The 16321-nt window shown below is 45.2% G+C and overlaps 1 protein-coding gene across 1 annotated transcript; it reads left to right on the forward strand.

The window, feature by feature from the left end:
- Positions 1-1506: 1506 nt before the first annotated feature.
- Positions 1507-10282, forward strand: LOC119655319. The gene is made up of 3 exons (XM_038061155.1): positions 1507-2234; positions 2431-2767; positions 9768-10282. Exons 1-2 carry the CDS (start codon positions 2144-2146, stop codon positions 2679-2681), a joined length of 342 nt encoding a protein of 113 aa, XP_037917083.1. The 5' UTR covers positions 1507-2143; the 3' UTR covers positions 2682-2767; positions 9768-10282.
- Positions 10283-16321: the final 6039 nt, after the last annotated feature.

Raw genomic sequence — 16321 nt, forward strand, 5'->3', positions numbered from 1 at the left:
GCGGATGAACCTGCCTCGTGACATCGAAGGTAGGGGTGTGGTTGACGTGGCGGCATATCATCGCCAAGTCGACTCGTTACGCGCTTATTTTTACAGCAAAGAGCAGGCGAGTCCCTTGCATGCGGCTGTCTGCAAGGCAGAGTGTGGGCCGACTCCACTTAACTTGAAGGATCGATGTTTCAATCCTCTGAGTGGGGTGAAGTCGGGCCAAGAGTGGATCGATGAATAGAAGTCGAAGGCAATGCACGGTAAACACGTGAGTTGTTGAGGGGTTCATGTGTGCCATTCAGAACGGCGTGGTCGCTACCTGAGCTTACAAAAAGCTTATCATGAAAGAACGGGTGGAGAACGACCAGTGCAGAAAGTGTGGCTCAGCGTTAGAGACGTTGGACCATTTCATTTCTGGCTGTACTGTTACGTCACCGGTGCAATACATAACTAGGCATAATGCTGTATGTAAGGTTATCTGCCAGAACCTTGTATGGGCTGACCACGGGAACATGTCCGGTTTACCGATATGAGCCGGAAGCAGTAGTTGATAGTTCTGCTTGCAGCTGGTATTGGGACCGGCAAGTTCTGACTGATCGCTATACTCTACATAACAAGCCTGACGTACTGTTAGTTGGCAAGACGGGTCACTCCGCGTGTATTATTGATGTTGCTATCTCCCATAACAGCAACATCGAACGGAAATACGTGGAGAAGAAGGTGAACAATGAGGCGCTGGCTCGGGAAAACAAACAAATTTGGGGTCTCGAGCGGGTGGATGTAGTTCCCATAATATTGTCAGCTGCAGGTATTATGCCTAAATCTTTCACGGCTATCAAGGGAAGTTCTGGGACTTTCGCATAGTCTGGTTCAAACCATGCAGAAGTACACCATTCTGCATACGTGCTCGATGTTGACCATTGACCCATTGACCTGCCGCCGGCCACCGGTGATAAGTCGGAATAAAATAAAGAATGTATGTAGGAATATCTTTAAAATTAGTGATATGCAAACATAGTTGATATTCTGCGCTCCCTGAGAAATCTAAAAGTTTTTGCACTGTTGAGATTAAAGTGCTGCTTTTCAGCCAAGATAAGCACCATCTTAGGCGGAGCTGAGTTAGCAAATGCTCGAAGAAATGAGAAAGGAAAAACGAAAATCTCCATTTCTCACGTAAGCGTCGACCTTTCTTCTGAACCCCAAACTAATCTTACGAAGCAAATTCAAGTAAACAATAGTCAAGACTGCGCCACCAGATAAGCATTAAAAGCGTACAAACAACAACAAATTTGATGGAGCGGTCGTGAAGGTCGAACGGGGGAGCGAATCAGTACCACATTCTCCGTACGTGTACGGATCGTGGGCTCGCGGCCTCATCTTACAAAAGTAAGCGGAGAACGTGAGCATCATCTTCGCCAATTTAATCGCGGCCAAAGCAAAAACTGCTCCACCGAAGGTACGACTGGGGACCTCAAGATACAGATTGCGCTCTCAGATTCGGCTGCAATGGAGACTGTTCCCATGGCGAAGCCAGGCGGGCTCCAAAAGCGTGAATGCGTCCACGTTCGGGAAGTTGCTCGCTTTGCGTGGCCCCAACGGCCGCCACAGTTCGCTCCAAGACGGTTCCCAGTCGGTGTGTGTTTTGCGCTCGCTGTTTCGGAAGTGTGGAGGCCAGGCCGCCTTTGAAGCGACTTTTTGCACTGCATTTGCATACAAAGCGCGTTCCTCAGATTAGCGCGGAACCGTTAATTTTAGACTTCCGCCGTTAATGACTGGGTGGAGTGCAGTGGGTGTGAGTGGCAGTTGTGTGACACAGTTCGCAAGGGATGAAGTGCTAGTACTGCGCCCTGTTTGCGTGCGCGGGGGGACGGCTATTTCTGGACCACTCGAGGAACATCTGCTCCACAGGCACTTGTGAGGGAATTGATGGAAGCTGAGGATCCGAGACTAATGGGAAAATAAGATGATTGATTCGGTCGTCGCGAATCGCTGAGTCTGCCCATTTCGATTTATGCAACCCACGTACTCCGTCTTGAGGGGCAGCTCCACGTAGTGAAGTGCTCAGTTGACCTTTTGCCACCGAAAGGTAAATGCTCGCGCGGTAACCGTAGCAACGAATTGTTTTGTCTTCGGCAACAACAGTACCGTGTGTCGAATGGCCGGCCGTGACGAAAAGAACAAAAAGAAAAAGAAGAAGGAGCAAATGATGTCCAACGATGGCGATGGCGACGGGGAACAGGTTTCAGGTTAGTTCTCTTAGTTGTTGACCCACAAACATCAGCGGACCCAACCTCGGCGGCTGCATGGCAGTTAAGCGACATTCAAATGATGTACCGCAACGGCGGCCGGCGTTACCGGTCCGTGAAATTGCAAGAAACACGACACCGTCCACGACTAGCTTGACCCATAAACATTTTAACCCCGTTCCATTCTTGTTTCCAGAACGACGCTATGGTTGCTACCGTTTCGGGATAGTGGTCGCGGTCATCATCATTGTCATCCTAATAGCCGGGACCGTGCCCATAGTCTTCGCTATTGATAATTCCAACGTTATCCTGATTGTGATTATAGTGACGCTGGTGGTGGTGGGTATCCTGTTGTTGATTTACTGCCGATGGCAGCAGAAGCAGGCGGCACAAATGCGACAGAAGACGACTGTACGGGAGTTGGAGTACTTGGGGCAAACGGCTTGATTCGTACTGGGAATGAGTATGTGCAGCTGGGCTAGACCCACTGAAATAAGGCAGCTTCTAGGATACACAAATCCCGATATGAAGATGTGAGTATTGCACGTGCCTAAATGCCGGTTGGTTTATGTATGGAAAGAAGGGAGGGAGTGCAATTTGCTAAGAGCTATAGACAGTACTTGGGATAAAGTGGTTAGACATAGGCTGAGAATCAAAATAACATGCAATTTTAATCAATTACATACATAAACATGTATCTGGACGTTACAGGTTCATATTTGGTATAAAAATTGAATATTCCACTATAAGCTTGAAGGTCCAACTTGTCCTGAAGTTTCTGTTAAAGGAATGAATTTATCTCCTTCAAAAAACCCTTTACCATGTCCACTTAACAGTTCTGTTTTACAAAGACTTCTAGTTCTTCAAATTCTTGCACGCGCTGCACTGAGACCATTATGGAAACCTTTTTTTGTGATCCGTCTCTCGCTCCATTTTTGCGTTTCTACTCGTGGCATGCACACTGTTGAGTCCAAATATAGAGTTCTTTTGAAAAACACGTTTGAAACGCTTTCAGAAATTTCAATTTCCATCGTTAAAAGGCGAACCGTGAAAATTAATAAATTTTTACTCGTGACTAATACTCTGAAATCATTTCTATGCTCAATTTTTAAGGTTTTGTGCAAAATATGTTGAACCGTATCGAAATTGGTTCACTGTCCGTCTGTTTGTGGATTATGTGTAATTTATTCGAAAATGGGATGCATTTATGGGTGTGAAATTTTGTTGGAATTTCTCTCTCTCCTCTCCTTTGAAAGCAGTAGACGGCGCTATCTATTTGGCGTCAAGCTTAGGCGGAAGGAAAGGATGGCCTTTTCAGCTTTTTCTTTTCTGCTAACGGTGCCTGCTAGAGAATTCCATTGTTTCGGCAAACAAGATCCCGAGTAACTTGTCCAAAAATGGAATAATCGCCTCATGCAACACAGTCCAAGAATGAATTTAAAAAAGACTGCATTTTTGGCAACCGATTCCAATGAAACATAGGCACAACTACTGTCAACGGCAGTAACCTACCCAAAGCTGAGCTATTTAAATATCTCGGGTCAATGCTATCAGCCATTGGAGAACTGCGTTATGAGATTGCTGCACGTATTAACGTAACCTAGATGAAGTCTCGTTCCATAACTGGCGTTCTTTATGACCGACGTATCAACGAACGTCCCAAACCTAAAATTTACCACAATGTCGTCCATCCTGTCGGTCTCTATAGTTCTCAGTGTTGGCCGACTATAAAAGGCAATGATCGGCGTCTATGGCGTTAATGGAGACGGAGATGTTGCGTTGGACTAGTGGCGTGGCATGTTTTGATAACAGCCGAAATGATATCCGCGATCGATATGGGGTTTTGGCGTTTGTGGAAGACTTCGATGGTATGGTCACGTAATTCGCGCTAACGAAAATTCACTTGCCAAAATTGGTCTGATCATCGAAGTCGATGGTAAATGAAATGACCAAATGGTGAAGCCGATCACGACGAGCCAACTCCGCTTGTGAACGGGACCAAGGCTGAAGAAAAAGAAGAAGAAATGAGGTTATACAAATCAGCTTCAACCATTGCGGGGCAGCTCAAGACTTGCTCTCGCAGACCATCCGAGAGTTGAATGTGGACGTGGCGGTAATATGTGAACCTTACCAAAGTTACGTTGGTGCTACGTGGGTGAAAGACTCATCGGGAAACGCGAAGATACGGACATCTGGACGGCAAACTATCCAAGAAACAATAGCATTCCTAGGAGTCGGCTTTGTAAAGGCTACAGCTGTTATGCTTCTCCAAGTGCAACATTAGCGCAATATGAGGAGATGCTAGACAGCTTGGTGTTGGATGCTAGGGATCACAGCCCCAAAATCATTGCTGGCGATTTCAATGGGTGGGCCTTAGACTGGGAAGTCCGGCAACAAATACCTGGGACCAAATCTTGCTTGAAATCTTCGCGGAGCTGGACATTGTACTAGCCAACGTTGGATGCGTGCCCATATTCCGAGGCAGAGGGCTAGGCTCAATCGTCGATCTAACCTATTTCAGTACCTCGTTGGCTAGAGGGATGGTCTGGCGGGTGAGTGAACACTACACCAACTGTGACCACCAGACTATCGTTTTCGACATCAGAAATCGAGGAGACGACAGTCGAGTGAGCAGCAGAAGCGAAAAAACTAGGATAGCTGCGTGTTCCATTGAAGCTCTCGAGGAAGAGACATTCCTGGCGGCTTTCAAAAGAGGTTACGACCCGAAGGGAACGGCGCTGGAAAAAGTGAGCCAGTTATGTCAACGGGTAACTTGTGCATGCGACTCTACAATGCCGCGACGGAAGTTTCACTACAGGAGGAATCCACACTACTGATGAAACCAGGACATTGGGCTATTGAGAGTACGTGTCTGCGAGCGAGGAGGATTTATCAAAGGACCAGATGGAAGCCATAACATCGGCAGTCGGAGAAGGAATATCTTGATCTTCGCAGTAGCTTTAAGAAGGCTATACGGGAGAGTAAGCGGAATTGCTACAAGCAGTTGTGCCTTGAGGCAAATACGAACTCGTGGGACGCTGCTTACAAGCTTGTAATGAACAAGGTTCGTGGACAAAAATCACCTCAAGTGACGTGCCCGCGACTCTTGCTCAAAATAATCGCAACCATAACAGGAAGCAAGTGGATCTCAACCAACGGTGCAACAGAACGTCTTCACAATCTCAAGGGTTACCGAAGAGGAACTACGGGGTAACTATGGACTAATTGGGGATAATAAGGCTCCGGGGTTGGATGGGATTCCGAACAAAGTCCTGAAGTTGGTGGTAAAAAGTGGTCCGCATGGTTCATGAGTCTATTTGAATCGTGCATGGTGGATGAAGTGTTTCCCGCGCATTGGAAAAGGTAGAAGTTGGTTCTGCTACCGAAGCTTGAAAAACCACCTGATGCACTTTCTTCATATCGCCCTATCTGTTTTTTAGATACTATGGGGAAAATGTTAAAGAGGGTAATATACAACAGGCTGCTTCCTTCGTTTCGTCGAACTAGTGAGTGGTCTATCGGAGCGGCAGTACGGGTCTCGCAGAGCGCGGTCCGTGCTGCTCAACCAACTGGGGTTGGATTGCCTAAAATGGGTGTCCCTGGTTACTTAGCTCGGATGATCGAGAGTTACCTTTCAGAGAGACTTCTTTGGTACGAGACGGACGACAGGTTGAAGGAATATGTTTTGACAGTAGGTGTTCCCCGGGATTCTGTCCCGTTTGTGGAACATAATGTACGACGGGGTGCTCGGACTTCGCGTGGCAAATGTGGCAACATTGATTGGTTTTGCAGACGATCTGGCAGTGATAGTTGTTGCGAAAGACCAGCAGGACGTGGAACTGTATGGAAGTGAAACCATTCATGCTATCAAAGCATGGCTCCAAATAGTGAAATTCGACCTGGCGGAAGATAAGACGGAGGCAGACCTTATTACCAATCGCTGGAAATATAACACTGTCAAAATCCGCACCTGGACTATTCGCGCGAAAAGGCAGCAAAAGCTAGCTCATGTCTAGTAACGATGATGCCTAACATTGGAGGGCCAAAATCTAGTCACCGGCTGTTTATCGCAGGGTTGGTGAAATCCATCCTGCTATACGCGGCTCCTGCATGGGCTGGGCGTGCGCATTGGATAACACAGTGAACCAAGGAAGGGTAAGTTCGCGGGGATGATTCCTTTGGATCTTCTAGCGAATGAGGTACACTGTCTCTATCGGAGAAGGCGGGCAAATCCGATCGAAGTGACTACGAACTTCCGAAAGGCCACTAGGAAGGAGCTGTACAGGAGATGGCAGCTACGGTGGGATAATTCTGAAAACGGCTGCTGCACCCATACACTTATCCCGTGTATTGAGAGATGGGTCGAGCGCAATCATGGAGAATTAAACTACCACCTAATGCAGTTCCTTACGGGACACGGTAGATCTAGGAAGTACTTGCATCGCTTCGAATTGGATGACGATGCGCCGCTACAGCCGGAGACCCGGAGCATGTTATGTTCCATTGTCCGAAATTCTCGAATGAAAGACGGAGGTTAAGCGACGCTCTCAACGCAGTTTTTGGACCCTTTAATTTCGTGGAGGAGATGCTGAGGTCCGCATCAAATGAGTGCGATAAACGCAACAGTAACTGCGATACAGGAGAAGCTGAAGGAACCGGAATGAGCCCGGAAAGTGCCACGGACGCGTGACTTAGTTGCGCTGGTGCAAACTAGAGCCCTCCTCGCGAAGGAATACTTCACGGTGGTCCCGCGGGGATATGGGATATGGGTTTGATTTCAAGGAGACATTTGTTTTTAAAGACAAAGAGGTATATTTCCGGTACTTAAGCCAATCAGTTTGCTTTGTCGTCAGTTTGGTAGACTCGTAGGAATTGGATGGAGATTTGAAAAAGTTAGGAGAAGCAGCGAATGATCCTAATTTACATTAAAGTAGGGTTACGCAGACACTTGCCTCCTTTTTATATTTCTTGCTATGCCAAAGTCGATAAGGTCAGGTATTTTACCGCGATCAGTTGGCTAGCAGGTTGAGTGGCCACTCGATAACACATCGAATTCACAGTTCGTCGATGTAGCAAGCCAGAGGGTTTTGTCTCTCTGCGAAATCAGTCTTGAGTTCTAATACGTGCGTTTGGCATTGAACTCTCTAGCTACAATACCGAGCGTGTTGGAAAAGCTTATAAACTGTTCTACAGAAATGGTAAATCTTGGAGAGCAGTATACAGCATAAATTTAAGCCGGGTCATCTCATTCTACTATGCAAATAGATGTGCCTTGCATACAATCTTTAGCAAAATGTTCCTTGATGTAATGCTTTACTCAATGTTTAATAAGGATTTCTGAACCGCCATGACCTTTTCCATTAGGGTGCTTACTATCGATGAGTTTGTACCCGGGTATCTGCTTTGCCTTGGATATTGGAGGAGATTTTCCTGGCCGAATCTGGCTCTCGATTCTGTGGAACCTTCTGTGACTCCTTATGCTCACAACGTTGGGTTGGGTTTTAAGCGCCTCCTTTTCTAAGCTGCTAAATGCTACAGTGGTTAAGCCGTCTACCGCTGAATCATCGGAATTGAGGGATATTGACGATCGGGTCCTTGACCACTCCCAAAATCTGCCGGTACCAGGGCTCTGGGCCATATCTCATTCAACCGAAAAGTTTACGGGTTTGTTATTTTTTTTTTTTTAATTCCAACGATTCAGAGCTCTATTAAAACACTTTCTATTGGATTGGCATTTGTTGACTCAGATGACAGTTCGATTTTATTGACCTCTTTTTCGTTTCTGCCTTGGATGTAGAGTAGACTCTAAGATTATTGTCTTGCCGAAAACCCCAATTCCCAATGCCATATAACTTTTTAGCAGGCTTCAGCAAAAATCAACTCCCCAAAGTCTTATGTCGAAAAGCATCTATAAACATGGGCTACCGCAAGATGTTTGACATTGAAGGAACTTCTCACCTTTCTTGCATTAAACGGGATCGAAATTTTCTAAGAACCACCACGGTCTTTTTTTGTGTTTTTCCTGTGAGTAAAAGTTTCCATAAGGTACTTTTATGGGTCACATACTTTTTAAGAAATTTTTCTTAACTATTTAGGGATACGTTCGCATTATTTTTTGGCAGAATCTTTTTCATTCGTCAAAACGCTTTCAAAGTGTTCCTAGGCAGTAACAACCGAACCTCTTCTAGCGTTTCTGCAAAACCTTATTAGTAGTGATTCGGTGTCTGTCACGCCAGAATTATTCGACTGGACAGATTGTCACGATTGGTTAGAATGCGTGGCTTGTGAATCCTTACGTATAGCCAGTGGCGTCATTTTGTGTTGAGAGGGGAGCTCACCATACATGTGAAAAGGAGGTGCAATTTTTTTTCACAGAATATGGTCGTGTGGGGTACCAAATGAAAGGAATCAATCAGTACTTTTCAAAATTCATCTCATATTTGATATTGGGTGAAATGTAGAGGAGTGTGAGTTCAAAATATGATACCCAAAAAGTGTAACAGGTCTCGTTTTCAGAACCTATTCAACCGAAAAATCACAGTGGTGTATCTAAACAAAATCTAGGCCTTAAAATACATCCCGTTCTGAAATCTGCATAAATAAAGTTAGTAATAATGTATTAGCATAATTTAGAAATTTAGGGCCTTATACACTGCATTATGCAGATGATGTTTTTCTAGCGTCTAGTAGCAAAAATGATCTTCAGCAACTTGCCTAAAAGTGAAATCATCGCCTCATGCAACACAAGCTCAGATTAAATCTGAATAAAAGTGAGTTTGACGACCGATCCCCATAAAACAGGCATAATCACTGTCAGCGGCAGTGACCTACCCAGAACTAAGCGATTTAAATATCTCGGGTCAATGCTATCAGTGAATGGAGAACTGTGTTATGAAATTGCTTCATCCATTAACGCAACCTGGATGAAGTGGCGTTCCACAACTGGTATTCTATGTGATCAACGTACCAACGAACGCCTCAAATCTAAAATTTATCGTAATGTCGTCAGTTCTTTCGCTCTCTATGGTTCTGAGTGTTGGTCGACTATCAAATACGATGAACGACGTATTGCGGTAATGGATACGAAGATGTTGCGTTGGACTAGTTACGTGATACGTTTTGATAACAGCCGAAATAAGGATATCCGGGGTTGCACCAATCATGGAGAAATTATGAGAGAGGAGTCTTCGATGGTATGGTCACGTAATTCGCGCTAACGAGCATTCACTTGCCAAGAATGGTTTGAACATCGAAGTTGATGGTAAACGACCAAAAGGTCGGCCGAAACAACGGTGGCTTGATACGCTGGATGGGGATTTAAAACTCTCGGGATTACATCCAGATCAGGCATTTGATAAAATAAAATGGCGAAATCGATTACGACCAGCCGACCCCGCTTGTGAACGGGGCAAAGGCTGAAGAAAAAGAAGATACCTTTCAACGGGACTGTTCAATTTTTGACTATATTTTCTATATTGTAGTCCGTTTCTGTTGTTTGTCTTGGATTTAATAAACTTATCTTTTTTCTTTCAGATTTACACTGTTTAGCCCTTTCAATTGTTGATTTTGTCACAAAGAGCCTCATTTTAAAGCTAAGAAGCTTTCCGGAGTTGGTCATCGATTGAAACTTGAATTCAAAATTCTATTATTTGAGCGTATTTGTAACTCATACACTTTCCAGAAGTTTTCAGTGTTTACTGAAAAATCAGATGAAGATCGGGTGTTTGCATAGATTCTTATGCTTCGTGAGATATGACTTCAACGTTCCTGGATTTTCCAACATTTTCTACTTGTAATGTTCCGAAATATTTAACACTAAGAGAGGCTGAAGTAGATGGCAACTAAGCAACGGCTAGTCATTAGTTCATTCATAATGAATCCTGAGTTCCATGTAAATTTAATTTCGTAGAATTAATTCTTTAAGTTTAAGCACAAATTCTATCCTCCTATTGAAGATTATCTGTTGTAATCTATTAACATTAATTTATTGCTTTAAATTGTTATCGTGAAACGATGAGAAAATATACTTGTATTTTTTTACACAATCACCAGTGCATTGTTACTTGGGCTCGGTTCACTTTTTCCAACAGATTTTTCATTAGGTTAATTTTTCATTGATTGTGGATGTGGAACTAATCGATATTGATGGGCAGTTTAATGCATGGATTTAGATCAGACCAGGCGAAAGCAATTTTACATTGCCTTGATGGATTACGTACTTCTCTAAAATAACATGAGGCCAGACTCTGGCCACACCTTGCATAGAAACGGAGCGATAACATTTATCATGTGAAGAGTATCTGCGATATGGTGGCGTACTATACATAGTTCATAGAGAAACGTGGAATTGTTGAACGCTTTGATGCAGGCATATCAAGAGCAGTTCGATGTTCATGTTTGGATATTTTTGTGCAATCGAAAATAGGTCAAGTTCTCTTTTCCTATTTTCCCGGATTCAACTGAAATTGAATTCTATGAAGCAAAACCGCCTTTTTTGGTTAGAATGTTTGATATCCAATCATTAGAATTTGTATGAGAAATTCACGGTATTAGCAACGTGAGCGAAGCCGTTTTTGGTATGAAGGGTTAGTTTTCTCTCAACGTTGAACCCCGAATTTCATGCATTTTATCCTTCCAACAATGTTAATTGAAATTTGGGTTGAATTCCAATAAATTTAAGGTAGGCTAACTGTTGAGCTGTTTATGATGTATCCTTGTAAGCGCATTACTATAGTGAACTATCTACTATCAACTCTAAACTAGAAACCAAAACGATTTTAGTAGTTTCTACCAAGTCAGGAAAAACCCCCTTTCTCATTTGGAATCCTATTTAGCAAGTGATTGGAGTGGTGGTCAAAGGGTAGTATAGGTCACTGGGCGAAACGTGGATTGGTATCCACGATGGAGCATAAAACCTGGGAAACCGCTGCTGAACCAACACCAACAGCTGTACTATCAAACCCTATCTCCACCTCCACACGATGATCGCTGGGAGTTCTTTCTTTATGAAAAATTGCAGACGGAGAAGAATGAAGGCGAGTCTCCCGCACTTAAAAACGGGACAAAATGTACCAACTGGTCGTCCAGGTTGGAGGTTGGATAGGGCTACACGGAAAACAACTTGTTACGAAGCCACAACAGGAGCCTCGGATAGGATGGATTTCAAAACGACAAATCCGGCAATGACAAAGGAATAACGATTTGCGCATTTTCTCATGGATCGTGCGCTCCCTGTACAGCCGATACCCTGTCCCAATATAAGGCTGATCTAACAGCGTTGAAAGAGATGCGCTGGACAGGGACCGGTTTTCTGGAGAAGAGTCACTACACCATACATTATAGTGGCCATGCAGTAAACCATGTGGTCGGAGTAGGTTTCTTAGTCAGCCAAAAAATGAAACCTGCTGTTATCGGCTTTGAAAATATAAGCGAACGGCTATGCACTCTGCGTTTGCGAGGCAAAATTTAGAAACATGAGCCTCATAAACCTTCACGCCCCTACAGAGAAGACTGCAGAGTCGGAGAAGGATACCTTCTACGAGGCAGTTGAGCGGACCCTCAAAGCCTGTCCCAAGTATGATATCAAAATCATACTGGGAGATTTCAACAGGCAAGTAGGGACGGAGCCCCTATTCAGGCGATACAGTGGCTCCCATAGCTTACATAGGGATACTAATAATAACGGACTGCGGCTTATTCAGTTAGAAGTATCGTTCGAAATGGTTGTTGGAAGTACCTGGTTTGCGCGGAAAGCGGTCCACAAACATACGTGGGCCTCTCCAGACCAAATTGACCACGTGCTGATTGAACGCCGCCACCTCTCAGCCTTAATGAATGTCAGAACATATAGGGGGGCCAATATAGACTCGGACCACTATCTCGTTGGCATGGTGCTCCGAGCTCGAATAACAACACCCAGAATCCCCTTTGACAATCAGGTGAGAGTTAACACTGAAGCCATTCACAACATAGCCCTCCGCAACACTTATAAGAAGGAAATCGATGCCGCAGTAGCCACAGTCAACAGAGATCCTGGAGATGAAACATCAACAAATGATCTTCAGAACCACCTGAAGAGCATTATCATTGATACGGTCACATCGATACTTGGCCCCAGCCGCAAGAAAAGTCGGAACGGCTGGTTTAACGATGAATATAAGCTAGCAACGGAACAAAACCGGACGACGACCTAGATCCAATCGACGCCGGTAACGAGCTGTTGGAGGAAATGACGATCGAAGGTCAGACGAGGACTGACGAGCCCCCCACGCAAGCAGATCATGCTGAGGGTAACGCAGATAAATCTGCAGTACTCGAATCAGCTTGTCTTCCTTTTAGAGGAAAACATCGACATCGCACCAATACAGGAACCATCAAAGGGCTCCAAAACAAATATTTTAATTTATTCCACAGCACAGGAGACGCTGATCAGGATAGACCTAGAGCATGTATTCTCGCGAGGAAGAGTCTGCACGCTTTTATGTGTTCCAGCGACCTAGTAGTGGTCAAGCTGGAGCAGGGAACGTGTATATTTCCTTGGCTTACATGGCTCAGGACCGATCAGCCCCGCCAGAAGAACTACAACATCTGACGAACACCATAGCAACTAAGAAAGCCAACCTGTTGATAAGTTGCGACTCCAATGCAAGGCATACGCTTTGGGGTAGCTCGGAAATCAACGAGCGAGGTGAGTCATTCTTTGATTTTATTATTACTTCAAACCTATCGGTGTGTGCAGTAAACCAACTTTCCATTTCCCCTGCTCGGAGAACTGTGATGGTTGGGAGAAGGTCCTTGATATCACCCTAATAACCGATAATGGGATTCTTAGGGTGGAGGACTGGATAGTGTCTGACCAGAGATCCTTCTCTGATCACAGTTGGATATTTCTCAGTTGAGTAATTAAGAACAAATTCTCCGGTGCATAAATTGGTAAGATTGGCACGACAGACGAACTAGAGTCAAAGGTCGCGACTCTGGAAAAGGCATTCGATGCCGCCTTTAAAGTCTCGTGCCCTACTAAGTATAGCAAAAAGATACTACCACCGTGGTGGAATGGAGATCTGGAGATCTCTTCAGTCTCAGGAAGCTGACCAGAGAGAGAGAGGCAAAAATATTGGCAGCCATACAAGGACAGCCTGAAGAATTGCAAGTCGTCCATCAGGACCGCCAAGAGGTGGTCTTGGTTGGCGATTATGGAGAGTCTCTAAGTCCCAGTGTGCCTACCTGAAAGGAAAATCCACAGAAACCGCGCTCCACGAGGTAATTGGCACGGTTGAGCGGTTGCTACAATACAAGCAGTATACCCTAGCTGCCTTCTTGGATTACATCCATGCTAAGTCCCAGGATAGTCCAGTCGGATCTGGGAGGCAACCACTTGACCAGAGCTGTGAACAGAGGCACGCCCCAGGGTGGCTCTGGTTAACAGTAATGGACGCAATTTTACGAATATTGGACAGCAGCGGGGTGAAGGTGACGGTGTATGCCGACAACTTGGTGACATTAGTATCAGGGATGTTTCTGTTCATCATAAGCGACATCATGGAAGGAGCGTTGCGAAAGGTGTATCTGTGGGTTGCAAGATGCGGATTCAGCATAAACCCAACCAAAAGGGAATTGATGCTATTCACCACCAAGGCAAGGATACCTGTCCGTCTACCACGGCTAAATGAACAAAGATTGGTTCTTTCCTCTAATGTAAAGTATCTAAATTGTAGATTGAACATAGAACTGAGGATTAAGAAGGCCTTCTATGCCCGCAAGAGAACCTTTGCAAAGAAATGGGGTCTCCTGCCGAGGATGGTTTTCTGGATGTACACCGCTGTAGTGCGCCCAATCCCAACGTACGGCTCTGTTGTATGGTCGCAGGCTTTGAGAAAAAAATACAATAGTGTGCAGGTGCTACTGGGGCTCTGCAGTGCTGCCCGGAAGATGCTCTCAATGTATTCCTGCATCTCCTCCCCGTAGATCTCCTCATTAAACACGTTGTAGCGTGCAGGGTCGTCAGACTACGTAAGTTCGAATGCTGGGCAAGGGAAGCCCTACGGCAACAGCAACATCCTAGACGAAGTATATCGGGAAATTTGGGAATTCCTCACGAACTTCACGAGCAACTTTGCTGTGGCCTTTCCAACCATGGTAAAGTGGAAAACCGGCGGCGTGTTGCAAGGTTACGATTCAGTATTCTTTACCGACGGATCAAAGATGGCCTGTGGAGTCGGTGCGGAGGTTTTTTCGAATACATACAGCGTATCCAAGTCGTATGGTCTCCCAGGTTTCGCTAGTGTATTTAAAGTGGAAGTATTGGCGATATTGGAAGTCTGTCGATGGCTGGAGTGAGATTCGAGCCCCAAGCATAACATAGCCATTCTGACCGACAGCCAAGCGGCCGTCAAGGCCTTGTACTTAGCGACGACATTTTCCAGGCTGGTGGGCAGTGCAGAGACGCGCTGAACCGTCTGGGCGGCACACTCATGGTCACCCTTCTCTGGGTTCCCGGGCATAGGAACATAGAGGCGAATGAGCGGGCTGACGGATTGGCCAGGTGAGGGTCTGTTCTTGGCAGCCTTTCGGTGAATATAGTCGGTGTTTTGCTGACGGCTGTCGGGGGCCTAGTTTATTCGCACTACCTAGCAGCCGTGGGCCTAAGATGGCGAAGACTTCCCACGAGAGCGTGGAAATGCATTCAAGATTACGCCGGTCTGCACGGGGCACTGGACCATACCGTCAGGCTCGGCATACCTTATAATTCGCATTGCCAAAGCTGCGGAGAAGGAAGGGAGATCCTCATGCACTTTCTCTGCGACTGGCCAGCTCTAGCTAGAGTCAGGCTACGTACACTGGGTAAACCATTCTTTGGGGACCTCGGACAGATTTCTAGCTGCAGGGTGGGAGAGCTGCTTTCCTTCGTGAATGCTACGGGCTGGCTCTGAAGATCCGAGCTGGTTAGACTCTGCCTCCTTGTCCCATAACAACAGTCACGGTCTTAGGAGTTTGTGGCACCAACACGGCGCACCACAGCGGCAATTGGGCTCCTCCGAGCGGCCACTGATACCTATCCACCATGATTCTGGCAAATATCGCCGGGATCAATACTTTTCAGAGCTGGGGTAATGACTTATATAATAGACTGAAATTGATACATTTGCTAGTCAAAGGGCTGAAGAATTAGTAGTACACAGGGTATAGACACGTGTATTCCTAAATGCCCGTTTCATTGCTGGCAACATCCCTTCCAGAAAGGCGAATCTATAAAAAAGCTATAAAAGCCACAAGCCTGCGATAAAAATTGAGAAGGCTATATCTAAAGAGGAATACGCCTTAGACAACTTCAAGGACATTGAGGATGCCTACAACTTCTAGATCTACATATTGTCCGCATAAAAGTCTATTGAAATAGGGTTTCTTAGGAACTGGCCACAGGGAGGGGCTCTCCCTTCTTTCTAGGATGTACACTACCATAATAAAGCCCATTTTAATGTATGCATGCACTGTCTGTTGGACGCCGCTGAACTTTGTTAACAGAAGCTACCTGCTGCTTAAGATCCAAAGGCTCGATTGCCCCAATATTAATGAAGCGATGAGTATTATGTCAATCGCGACATTTAAAACTATCTTAAATCTCTTCATTGAGATGTGAAAAGGAAAGCGGTTAACAACACTTATAGGCTTGATACTATTGGTGTGTGGGAGGGCGACCAACTGTTTGGTCATGCGCCTATCTCAAAATTCGTTGGTCAACCAACATCAGGTGGCTCGAATGCCTGATGATCATATGATTTCCAGATTTATCTTTGAGAAGGCATACTTTGCCATAATCACTAAAAGAAAAGAATAATCGAGTTTTTTTAGATTACTGACTTAAGACTTAAGTCAGGCGGCGGAACAGCCTCAGGGGCATTCTCGGAAGACCAGACTAAAGAACTAGCTTCTTACAGAATAACGACAACATTCCAGGCGTATATACACGCCATTTTTGGCACTAAGTAGTAACCCCAATTTGAGGGTTAGGCTCTACAATTGTTGGACCAAAAACAGCATTTTCCGTCAGGTCATTAACTGTCAAGTCTGCTCTGAAGACTGAAGTT

This window comes from Hermetia illucens, chromosome 4 (assembly GCF_905115235.1).
Source record: "Hermetia illucens chromosome 4, iHerIll2.2.curated.20191125, whole genome shotgun sequence".
Lineage (NCBI taxonomy): Eukaryota > Metazoa > Arthropoda > Insecta > Diptera > Stratiomyidae > Hermetia > Hermetia illucens.